Genomic DNA, 13,271 nt, shown 5'->3' on the forward strand with positions numbered 1-13,271 from the left:
TACACTTCAGAAATACAATAATGATATGGGTGGGTGGATAAATATATTTAATTGCAGTGTATGTCATTAAAAATCACCACTTGCAGGAGTCACTTTCAGTATCATAATATTGCTGTTTATTCAGGCTGGATAAATAACATAGATGTTAGTTGATTTGGTAAATTGTTTGTAATCATACAGTATTTTTAATGCTGACAGCATCTTCTGTTGCTTTTAGTGACAGTCATTTTGATACTTGTGCACAGCTTTTTCCCTTTCTGCACTGATGAAGAAGGTCACTGATTCAGGAGTGAAATAACTCAACCCTTTCCTCTTTAGTGGAAAAGAGTTGCTAAGTTTCTTGGCAAGATTGGTTAATGTTACTGATTTACTCTTTTACATGGTTTTATGGCTAAACTGCTGAACCTTCACCTGCTACTTGCATTTTTGGACTTCAGACCTACTTTGTGAATGGCATAAATGCAAATAAGGAAAAATTTCAGACTCATAGGAAAAAAAAAAAAAGGCAAACAAACAAAACGCAACTTACTCTGCATGTTTGCTGTTTTTTACTTAAAGACAACCTACCCTACAGGAAGCTTGCCGGAAACTGGTTATCTTTACTCTGTAAAGAGACTGGAAACAAATACAGATGAATGTCTTTGGTCCTTCAGAAATTTATATTTCATTTTCAAGAACTGTTCACTTGGAAGTTTCTAACTTCACTTTAGACTCGCTTCACTTCTGTTCACCTCATTGCAGCAACTGCATGTGTTCTAGTGATTTATCTATTTTATTATTGTTCTTTGTGAACTAGACTTATTTAAAGAATGGGAAAAAAATAACCAAAATACATCATGGTAGCCTCTTGTGCCACAATATGCATAATGAATTGCTGTTGTATGGATAACAGGAGGGAAGAAAAGTCTGATATCTTATAGCCAACTATTTGTAAATGACATAACTGAGAAGTAGAAATCAGTCTGTTGCATGGTGCTCTCTGCAATGGTAGCTCTCTGTGTCAACTGCATTGTTGACTGCAGAGAAACTGCCCAATCCAAGCACTGAATAATGAACTGATTCTTTAACAACCAGCTGTTAGGTCAAGAAAGGGCATAAAAGACAAGATATGTCAATTTTCTTTGAACAATATGAAAATATTCCACTGATTTCTACATAATAGCACATAATAATATTAAGTTGTGAAGAACAAAAAGATGAAACTGTCCAAGGTTAAATTTCTTGTGAAAGCATCCATATCAGTCATGGAGCCTATGGGAAATACCTGCTGGTAACAGAAAGAGACAAATTTACAGTTACAGCGTGGCTAGAGACCATGGAAGAAATGTGTTTCTAGATATATGGTCATACTGTGATAAACTAGGTTCTATAGCCTACACATTTTCAATCAGCCTTTAACCTCAAGACAGATCCAACCATGCTACTAGATTTTGGAAGATGACTCGTGTAGTGATAATTCACTGACCTTGAGTGAGTGTTCTTATTATATTGAGGTGTCTCTTCTTGTGTTACCAGGGCCCAGGATATAATCTGAATATGCTGAGAGCGTTGAATATTAAACACATATTATAATAGGAGTACTACAGAAAAATGAATTCATATATTCTTTTTAGCTTTAATTTTCATATTTCTATTAGACATAATATAAAAACAAAGAGCTTATTTTTGTATAGCTCTTTCTATTGCATAAACTATGTTTCTGAAATAAACATTTTTCATAGTTTGTTCATTCAGTAATTTTAGTATTTATTTTTTCTTCTTTCAGTAACTTCTGGTCAAACTGTTGCTGTGGATACACAAACCAGGGTAACCAAGGAAACCACCACCTTCAAACCAGAAATGCCATCTTCTGTGCTTTTGGAGATTCCAGCCTTGGCTGACTTCAATAAGGCATGGGCAGAACTCACTGACTGGCTTTCTCGACTGGACCGAGAGATAAAATCTCAGAGAGTGACAGTAGGTGATCTTGATGATATCAACGACATGATCATCAAACAAAAGGTATGAGAAACACTGATTTTTCAAGTTGAAAGCCTCATGATCTTTATTCTGAGTTAAATCATTTCAGCAGGGAACACGGGAGAGATGATAGGCTGTAATACATGTAGTGGTTGCTTAAACTACTTTATCCCATAAACATATTTACTGGTTAAAATAGTAAGATAATTAAGTGGAGAAAAAAAAAAAAAAAAGGTGTTTAATATTTTCTAGGTACTCAAGGAAAAATATTTAGCTTCCGATTGCTTGTGCTGATGGTGTAGTAAGATGGTGATATATGCCAATGGTTGAAATATAAACCTCAGGAGAAAAAAGGCGTGACATATTAAACTCCAGATTGCCAGGAGAAAAGATACCCTGTTTCATACCTTTTCTTGTGTTGTTTCTGTAATAAATTTCTGAAAGGCTTCTATCCTGTTGCTGTTGGGTTATGAAAAGCTCCTCAGTCTTCTAACGAAAAAGAATAGCTTATTAATGCAAATGTTTTGTCGGCAAAACTGCATCAGTGTTACTTATCTTTGAAAACAGAAAAATATGGAAATGCATGTGCAAGGACAAAAAAAAAGACTAACTTTAGCTACTCAATAGCAATAAAATTAATTTGTTATTATACAGTTGAAAGTAATTACCTGCCTTCTAGATTTAGCATTGCTCAATATAAAATATTTGGCTTGCCTGTGCAAAACTTTTCGGTGTTAAATTTCTATTTGGTTCAGTTCTAAAATGAATTTGGGACTCTCTATTATAAATCACTCTTCTGCTTCCTCTTCCTCCTAATAGAAAGACTAATTTATTTTAAGGAAGATATTGACATTCTTTCTCTTTGGTTAAAGTAAAAACAGAAGGAGAAACAGTGGACAAATTTTGCTTTACTAAGCAGTTTTATAAGAAGGTGTATATTAAAATACACAGATGTCTAGTAGGATTAGTTCTGTTCGTTTTCTTGAATTTCTTTTTTATCTGTTGCTTTAAACTTATTTTTGAGACTTTTTGTTTGCTTTACTTTCTTTCTGTTAGTAAGAGGCTTGTTTCATCTTGTTTAATGTTTGAAGTGGCTGTTAATATTTGCTGTGTAGAATTACATAATGTTATATAAATAATGTGGTCAGCCTGGAGAAGAGGAGGCTCAGGGGCGACCTTATTGCTCTCTACAGATACCTTAAAGGAGGCTGTAGTGAGGTGGGGGTTGGCCTGTTCTCCCACGTGCCTGGTGATAGGGCGAGGGGGAATGGGCTTAAGTTGCGCCAGGGGAGTTTTAGGTTAGATGTTAGGAAGAACTTCTTTACTGAAAGGGTTGTTAGACACTGGAACAGGCTGCCCAGGGAAGTGGTGGAGTCACCATCCCTGGAAGTCTTTAAAAGACGTTTAGATGTAGAGCTTAGGGATATGGTTTAGTGGGGACTGTTAGCGTTAGGTCAGAGGTTGGATTCGATGATCTTGAGGTCTCTTCCAACCTAGAAATTCTGTGTGATTCTTTAATTCTGTGAAATAAATTTAATATTAAAACATTTTAAAAGTCATGGGCATATTTTTATAATAAGTGGTAGTTGATACATCTTCTACACAGGCCACTAGATTAAAATAGCTCTTAAGTCATATGAAAATGTTGACTGCTAAAGAAAAGGTGTTTATTTTTTATGGTTTTTGTTTGTTGTTGTTTTTTTTTTTTAGATTTTTTTTGAAAAATTGTCATATACTGGCATTCAAAATTATATTGTTTTCTTACTTGTGCCTCATTGTGCTGGCAGGCAAAATTTCAGCTTCCTTCCTTCTGTAGATCTCTTTCAGTTAAACATGAGTTCATACTACTAACTGTTGAGAACCAGAATTGCCATTAAGGTTATACATGCTTTAAATTGAACTGGTTTATTTTCATCTTCTTAACTCAAGGCAAAAAAAGCTGGTTAAGTCAGCACTGTTATAGTCTTCCTCTCACTACTTTTCCTGGCTGGATACTGCCTTTTTTTCCATCCCATGCTGTGCTGGTAACAAAACCAGCAGGATTTTTTTTTTTTTGGATGTGCTTACCTCTCTAATTGGCTGTGCAACAGAATGTGACATTTAATATATTCTCTGATGAGATGGAAGAATCAATGTCTAAATATAGACTGTTAACTGGCTCCCATTTCTTTAATGATCATCAGGAGAAGGCACCACTTAATAGATGGAAAAGAATATCATGAAGCTTTGATTATGTACCTAAATCTTCTTACTGGATTATTTGGTGAGATTAACAAAGAGTTTCATTTTAGGCTTCTCAAAAAACAAACAAAAAACAAACAAACAAACAAAAACACCGGCTTTATAATGTGTAGTATCTGCAGCAATGTGTGAACTGACAAAGTTGGACTTGTGGATACTAGGCTATTCTGAAAAGTCAAGCCAAAGATGATCTCAACTGGAAATCCAAAAATAGTGTTTATCTCCCAAAATCTGTGTATTCTGTAATGATCATAGTCATACTTCTCCTATGTTTGTGATTTTAAAGTCTTTGAAAGTCACAGTATTATGCTGTGGTCTGGATAGCTTGTAGCACCTCCATTCTGTAAGCTTTAATAGGAATTCTGTTTTAGTATCTTGATGATTTATTTTGTGCTTCAGGTTTTTGACTTTAGGTGTAGAGTATCATCTTAACACAGCTGACAACCTCCCTTATAAAAACTGATTATTATAAAGATATGCTTCCTGAAACTGTTTTATTATAATGCATGTGAAGTTGTTCACACAGAATTTAGAACACTTCAAACTGTTAACCCTGTTGGCATGCTACCAACCTCTTAGTGTTTTGGGGTTTTGTTTCCATTTCATATTTCTTTCAAAACAGAGAATTGCATTTATACTAAGAAATTGAAATGCCAAAGCAAACATTTTAAAAACAAAGAAATCCCATATCCTACCAAGGTATGTAACATGACATTTTGCAAATCATCCAGGTAAAAATTAGTGACCTTAGGTTGTCCTTTCTTTCACAGCAGCATGTAATGTTATTGAAGCTAAGGCTCTGAGGGCATTTTGGTTAGGTTCATTTCATTCTGATTGTGTCACAAGAACACAGCCACTAACTCTGCCATATTTTTCCTCCATAAAAATTGAAGACATCATTAGCCCCCACTTGAACTTTGTTTAGAAGTGATCACAGTGAATTGCTACTTCTGTGTGAATGGTTATGATAATACAGTAACATGCACAAAGGTTAATTACAGAACAAAACAAAACAAAAAAAGATAACTGTTTTAAGAAAAAAAATGCTTTAGTGGCAGCTTTCTCTTAATGTAAGAAACAGTACAACTTGAATTCTGCTAAGCAGTGCACATGCTATGTAGTAAAATAGCATACTAAATGAGTGATATAATGAGTATTCATTTCAAACATCTCTAGTTAATTGTTCTGTCAAATGGGTGGTATGAAATGAAAATTTCATGAAAACGCATTACATGTTTTACTTTCCATCTATGATTGTATATATCACTACATTATGTGTAATTAAAGTAAAAGACACTAAAAAGTGTGTAGTTAGGAAATTTTATAATAGCATCAGTGTCATGTTTTCATGACAAAGAAATAGATATAAGGCAGGCTGACAAGAGGCTCATATATAATTTTTCTTTAGATAGCCTTCATCTATAAGTAAAGTTCAGGAAGAAATAATGAGAATATATAATATTCCAAGATATAAGTAGCTGAAGAACTGAATTAAGTTTAGAATTTAAAATTAAGTTGCTTCATTTCATTGTCCTTATTTCAAAACTATCAAGTTGTTTTATATTCGATGGTCAGGTAGGGGATCTTCATAAGAGAGAAAATTGTAGACAGAGAACAGGATGATAAACTATCTTTTCCTGTATTACTAAAAAATAGAAACCTTTCCTTATTTAGGATGACAGAAAGCCCCTATCCAGAAACCGTGCTTTGGCATCATTATGTTTTGAAAAAAGCTTCCAGTTGGAATAGATAGATTTTTACTGAAAGCAGTAAACCATGAAAGCTGTGCAAAGTGTGAAGATAGTTAACAATTCTGTTAAAAGAAAAACAACAAACAAACAAAGCTATAATCTCTTTAAATTTTGAATTCTCTCCATAGTTTTTGCATGCTGTCCATGTAAACTTTGTAACATACGTTATTGAAAACATGCGTTTGGGCTGTACCAGATGAAAATATATTATGTAGTAAAAGTATTATAATAATAAATGACATTACTAATGAATTTGACTACAGCTTTTGCTTCTAAGAGCAGAGATTGAGTCTACACTTCCAAGGGTGGCAGAGTGGATTCATCTGAAGAAAGTATGTATGTAGAATGAGACCAAGCTAGGTACTAAGACTTTTAAGCAAAGAAGAGGAAATGATACTTTTAGGTAATGATTTGTGTGGTCTTAGTCATCCAAAAAAGTTTGGGTAATTTATTTCTACTCAATTAATTTGTCAATACTCAAAAAATAGTTTTGATCTATTAAAGGAATAAACAAAATTCGAATGAAGAGATTGTTTTCACTATTAATTACTGAATTGATTTTTCAATAGCTGAGGATCCTGTGCAGTTGAAAGAACTGTTAATGGTAGATGATATTGGTTTATAAACTGTGCAGTTAACAGACTTCAGATAAAAGAGTGGCTTGAGTGACATTCCTAGGTTTGAGGATTTTTTACCTATCCTTTCCCATGGTTACATACCATGCATGTAAACAACTTTGTGGTTATACAAACATCTTAGTATGGAACCTTACAATCAATGTTCTGATCAGATGAATGGTAAATTTTCAGTTCCAAACTGTTTACCAGTCTAAGCTTTTGTCTAAATAAAAATGCAGATTTCTAAATTTATATCCTGCTTTTACAGAAGCCACTGTAATTGTCAAATCAAAAATTTTAGTTCTATATTGCATGTTGTAAATCAGTGCACTGTAAGTAGACTCATGTTGAATGAAAACTTTTAGATACAGCCACAGATACTTGTGTCTGTCCATACAGTTCATATGAGAAGTGAAAGCTATAGATAAGAAGTCCTCAACTTTATGGATGTATTGGGTTTTGTATTGTCCACCACAATGGACAGTGTACTTCAAGTTCTACATAGATATGAAGAAGTTTCATACTAGTGATATATGCATGAAAAGACCCACACACAGATAATGTACTATTTAAAAACATCATAGGAGATTTTACACCTGCATCTGCATGTTTTCCACTTTACTGTTCTGATGATTGGACATGGTGTTTAGGGACATAGTTTAGTGGGTAGTATTGGTGGTAGGGTGGTGGTTGGACCAGATGATCTTGAAGGTTTTTCAACCTTAATGATTCTATGACTGTATCACGTGTTTAAAGGGAGTTCACTTGTCTAGAATCCAAGTATGGTGCCAGGAAGATGGGAGATGATATTCATACTTCCAGAATCAAACTTCAGAAGCACATTTCATCCATCCCTCCCTCCATGCTATCATGCTGCTCTAGTGGTTGTTTTTGAAGCTTCACATTCTCTAGGTTCTTCTCTATCCATATAAACACAAAGTTGCAGCCATTCCCTGAGACACTGGTGGATCAGGATCCATTAGATCCCAAAGCAGGGCTAGAGCCAAAACTGATTCTGCAGCATGTTGGATGGTTCACTGGTACTTTTGTGCATCTCCTCTGCTAGCAGAACCCTACAGATGACTTTATGACTTCAATGGTGTGGAAAGCCATCATTACATCTATGAATTTCACCTTATAATATATATTTTTTTTCACTCAGGAGACTACCATCATAATTTTATGCATATTTTCAGAGTGTTGTTCAGCTTAACATGGGAAATATAGCACAATTCTTATTTTAGAATGTCATGCTGCTAGACTTTTTAAATTGAGAATTAATTCTAATTTATGAGAAGTACTGGAAGGCTGGTTTCAGTATTTTAAGTGAATAAAATACTAATTACTGAATAGAGTCCTAAATACACTAAAAAGTTGGAATTACAAAGTTTGTATGCTGAAAGATTTTAGCTTCTTTATAGAATAAAGATGAAAAAAATAAAAAGTATGTCTATCAGCCTTTTATGCTTATTCTTAAAGGGTAGATCATGAAGCAGGATGCTATAGAGGGCCTAGAAATCTGAGTCTTTAAAGGGAAACAAGAGGGGAAAAAAATGAAAACAAAAATACCTTCTGTTAGTCTGAAAATTGGACCTCAAGGTATGCAAAGTATGTATCAGGAGACTCTTTTTTAATACTTTGTAGCACATAAAGCCAGGTGATATTTTAAAACAGGTTGACCAGCTCATTATGGTATGTTAGAGAGCATATTTGTTTTCTGCAACAATAAAAAATAAAGCTGCCTAAACACTGTGTTTTGGAGAGCAATTAACAGCCATATCCTTATTTTTCAATAATGCTAATCACTAGAACACGCATAAAAATGTTACTTCTAAGGGTCTGATTCTAAACTCATTGAAGTAAGAGTTGCTTTCATCATTTTTCAAATAGTTTTCAGTCAGGCTGTAAATCACTCAAACAAAAAGTACTTAATACTACCATTGTGCCTAAAGATAACTTTCCTGTGATTACTTTTATCGGCTTATTGTGAAATAAATTGATTTTTTTTCCCCAATTCCCGCCAAATAAGCTTCCAGGAGAAGATAAATTATCATGATTAGTTCAGCTGGCATCTTCTTAGTTTAAGAAGGGAAGGGACAAGAGTGTAGGAACCCATTTACAGTTACACTTATATGCTGAGTATTAGAAATACAAACTTTTCACTGGGGTTGCATTTTTCAATAGCAAATATATTTTTCTGTGTTCCTAAGTCTGGCCTATCTTATAAGTGATCTATTCCACCAAAACTGGACTTCGCTTCTCTTGCTCTTTTATCTAAATCATTTTTTTGCTATGTATGTTTGCATTCTGGTAATACGTGCAACTCAGAGACTCATCATCACACTAGACCATAATATACAAGAAGGCATGAATGTATAAAAACTGCTTAAATCTTCATCAGTAGCGTGCATGCCCAGTCTGCAAGAAAGTTGAAGTATATGATGGGCTGCATTTAATAAGACCCTAGGAAGCACATCGAAGGAAGTGATAATTCCCTGTAGTCAACATCTGCGAGACTATATTTGGGGTGCTGGGCCCAATAAAGCTTTGCTGTATACAAGAAAGATATGGAGGGAGTCCAGTGCAGGGCCAGCAGCGTGTGCAGAGGTTGAAGTACTTGGTACATGAGGAGGGGCTGATGGTACCTGGCTTGTCTAGCCTAGAAAGAGAGAGATTGGGGGGACCTAATTGCTGCCCATAGCCACTGGATGGGAGGATGCACAGGAAGCAGAGCTTTACTCAAATGTGCACAGCAAAAGGTTGAGAGGAGATAGACACATAGAATCGTAGAACATCCCAAGTTGGAATGGACCCACAAGGATCATCAAGTCCATCACATGCAGCAGCAAAGGGAATTCTGATGAGATATTAGGAGAAAATATGTTCACAATGAAGAAACTGAAACACTGGAACAGGCTGTTCAAGAGAGGTTGTAGGTTCTCCATCCTTGGAGATTTTCAACACTGGACAGTGCCCCATGTAACCTGAAGTAGGGCAAGATGATCTCTGAAGATTCCTTCCAGCCTAAATTATTCTGTGATTATATATGAATGCTATTTGTAAAGAGCAAGGTTCTGTACTGTATATCCCATCAGTGAAGCACGTTTTAAAGGAAGGGAAACATGGCTTTATGATACCTTTGCACCCTTCCCACCTCAACTTCAGTCCTATAAGGACTGAAGTAGTCCTCGTACATTTTTAACAGATTATTTAATTATAAATACTAGTGAGGATCTTTATCTGACAGTTACACTAGTGATAAGGGGCTATATTTTTCTATTCATATTAATCTGCATTATTAGCAAAAGTAAAAAAAAAAAAGCTATGTGTGATTTTGTTTTTATTAGGAAATTGTGAGAAGTATAAAAGCAGCTTTTTCTAAATAACCATGCAATGTATAAAATTCTAATCTAGTTGTAATCATAAAATGCAAATTAAAACTAGAGGGACCAATTGTATATTTTCTTATTTTATGTGTGAGGAGATGGAGCTCTTCTCAGAGAAATAAGTTTTCCTGTGTAAGAAAATAAAAACATCAACTCCCAGCAGAGCTTCCTAATAAAGCTCATCTTGAAACACAGTTCTTTTATGTAGGAAAAGAAAACGATCCCAGAATCTTAACTAAAAAAGTCTACTGTCTCAAAATGTGCCCTATTGGTTTATTCATGTGCCAAGGGTGCTCTGCTACTTCTATAAACACTGCTTAATAATAATATAGATTCAGGGATTTGCTAGCAGATGGACAATTCCCTCTTGAGGCAGAGCAGCCAGCAGTGTCATTATCATCCTTTTTCATGGAGGGATTGTTTCAAAAAAAAATACAACACACTAGTTCTTTAAGCTGTGGGATATGTCAAATAGCGAGTTTCTATTGACTTAGCTTCTATTCCAGTAAACTAAATTCTTGGAATTCCTCATGCTCTTTTCCCCATGGAATGCTATAATAATTTTTGCACTTAGAGAAGCTCTCATGGAGAGCTTTCTGGTGATTTACTGGTTATACTGTTTCATAACGTTCATGTGAAGTAATCAGAACCACTGCATGCAGAAAGCCAGTGCACAATGGAATGTCAGCAGGAGACAGGTATCTAACCTACTAAGGCTCCTGTGAAATATTTATGTTATGTAGAGCTGCTTACGGTAAAATTTATAAAAACATCCTAAAAGGAGTAAAGGCATCGTTGTTTTCAGGGACACAGGGGTCTTGAATACCAATCTCCATTCCCTAACTGCTATACATGTTTATTTCTTCATTTGATTTACACTTGGCATATGTTATCATAAGTTCTAAGATGAATAAACTATGGTTCTGAAGAGGGAGAGAAGTAATGAGACATTTCACGTCTTGGGAAGTTGGTATTTTTGGGGACTGAGTAGAAAGGGACACCATGCTCTGAATTTACCTGCTCAGCACACCATTGCCTCACATTCTTCCTCACCTTTTTGGAACATGGCTGGTCTGTTTTCAGTTGCCTAGAATCCCCTTTGTCCCATCTATTTTACAATAGAATCTGCTTTTGTTTATACTAAACTGAATTTTGGCAAGTAGAAGATGAGGACAAAAAGACTGATTTTGCTTAACACCTCTGACTGTTAATTTCCTTTGTTAATGGTTAACAATATTGGAGAAACACTAGATTACTTTTTTTTTTTTTTTTTTTTTTTTATATATAAGTCAGTAGGGGGAATGATTGTGTTTGCTTTTGTTTTGTTTGATAGAAAAACAAACCTTCCTTCACGACTGCAAAAATAAACTCTCAAATGCTCCTATCTGCAAACAACAAATTTACAATGTAAATAAACAATATTAATTTTGCAGGTTACTATGCACTGCAATGAAATCCAAGAAAACGGTTGAATAAAGAGTGAGCTTCAAATATGAAAATATTTCCATTAAAGGCAAAATGACTACGTTTTCCTAAAGAAATACTTTAAAGCATCTTTCTGAATTAAACCAAAGAATTCAGAACTTAAACAATTGAGTTCTGAAGAACTTAATTAAAACAACAACAACAACAACAACAACAAAAATATTTCTGTAGTATATTCTGTAGTAGGCTATTTCAGCTTACTCAAATGTGTCATCTATCTCTGTAGCTAGCAGATACAATAAGCAAGGTAACAAATCAATTCATAGAACTGTATTCTTCTGCTTTTTTGGACCATTGCTCATATTGAGCTAAAAGATTGATTTAGCTTATCGCCACGGCACCCACATGGTTCATGTGTTTTCTGTTTATATGAAAGATTTTGTGCAGCCAAATGTGAGCTTCATCCATAGTGGTTTAGTCCACTGAGCTCCCAACTTTCTTTTTCATGTTTCTGAACTTGTCAAATCTTCTAGCTGAATAGAATTCATACTGAGGTTCATAAAGTTCAAATATTGCAACTATCTACTCTATTTGCTTAAGAAAAGTTTTGCTGATAGCTACATACACATAAACAGACTCAGTTGCTACAGTTATGTGCTGCTTACAAAAGTACAGTTTAAGAAAAGATAATTCTTGTCCATTTTCTTTTTTTGAGGGATTATTGTAAAACCTCCAACCAGAAATAGTCATTAAAAGGAAGGAGGACCATTCAGGGTGACAAGAATAAATATTTAATATTTGCCATTCTTTTTTGTGTGCTTGTCCTGGTTTCAGTTAGGACAGAGTTAATTTTCTTCCCAGTAGCTGGTAGGGTGCTATGTTTCGGATTAGGATGAGAAGAGTGCTGATAACATGCTGATGTTTTAATTGTTGCAGAGCAGTGCTTACGCTAAGCCAAGGACTTTTCAGCTTCTTGTTCTGTCCTGACAGTGGGCAGGCTGGGGGTGCAGCAGGAGCTGGGAGAGGACAGACCCCTAGTTAGCTAGGCAAGAGCAGAGTGTAACTATCCCAAATTTTCATTGTTGATTTGCTAACGACTACAGATATTAAGCTTTTTGATGATGTCAATTCTTAAAAATCAATCATGAGTCAAACAATCATAATATGAATCAATCATAAATGCCCTTTGATCCACAATAGTACAGTGCAATGCTAACCTTGGGTAGATTTCCTTTTAAAAAATCTATTGAAGCAGAAATTAGGTAATAAAAACAATACTAGAAAGATGCTGGAAAGCAAGAGAATTGAGAGTTGTAATTGTTCAGCATTTCACAGATCTGCCTTGTTTGCTGATAACAGGAATGTGGAAAGTGATTAACAAGAGAAAAAGAATACAACTTAATAAAAATATGAAAACAAGTAAACAAAGAACCACAAAACAAAACACACCAAGTCATACCAAAATACTACAGTAGAATGGTCAAAATCATTGAAATAGTTGTAACTGATTTCTAGCTATGAAAATGTTTCCTACATAAGCAGAATGAGTTGAAAAAAAAGAAAAAAGATTCCATCTGAGGTTTTTATAGCTATATATATACACACTTCTCTGATTTATCATTGAGTAGACCTTAACTGCCTAAAATTCAAGTATTCTAAGTCGATTAACAGGTTGACCAAACTCATCTCCAAAGTCAATAGAAAGAAACAGGCATATCTGTGGTTTAGCCCATGGTTCTGGTTCAGAAGTGGGAATCTAAAGCAGGTGAGGTGATTTGCTTCCTGAAATGGCTTGCTTCTCTCAATATATACTAGGTAACAAGCTCAGATATGGATACCTATTCTTGGTCCAACTCATTCCTTTTTTTGTGGTGGGGCAGATTCCTACTGGA

General features: G+C 34.8%; 1 protein-coding gene across 14 annotated transcripts in view; it reads left to right on the top strand.

The window, feature by feature from the left end:
- DMD (dystrophin) overlaps window positions 1-13,271 on the top strand; it is a 1,220,482-nt gene that overhangs the window by 874,805 nt on the left and 332,406 nt on the right. For all 14 annotated transcript variants that reach the window (XM_068686720.1, XM_068686803.1, XM_068686735.1 and 11 more), the window contains one exon: window positions 1,766-2,001. In XM_068686720.1, coding sequence (XP_068542821.1) covers window positions 1,766-2,001 — 236 coding nt within the window. The remainder of the gene's footprint in view (window positions 1-1,765; window positions 2,002-13,271) is intronic.

This window comes from Anas acuta, chromosome 1 (assembly GCF_963932015.1).
Source record: "Anas acuta chromosome 1, bAnaAcu1.1, whole genome shotgun sequence".
Lineage (NCBI taxonomy): Eukaryota > Metazoa > Chordata > Aves > Anseriformes > Anatidae > Anas > Anas acuta.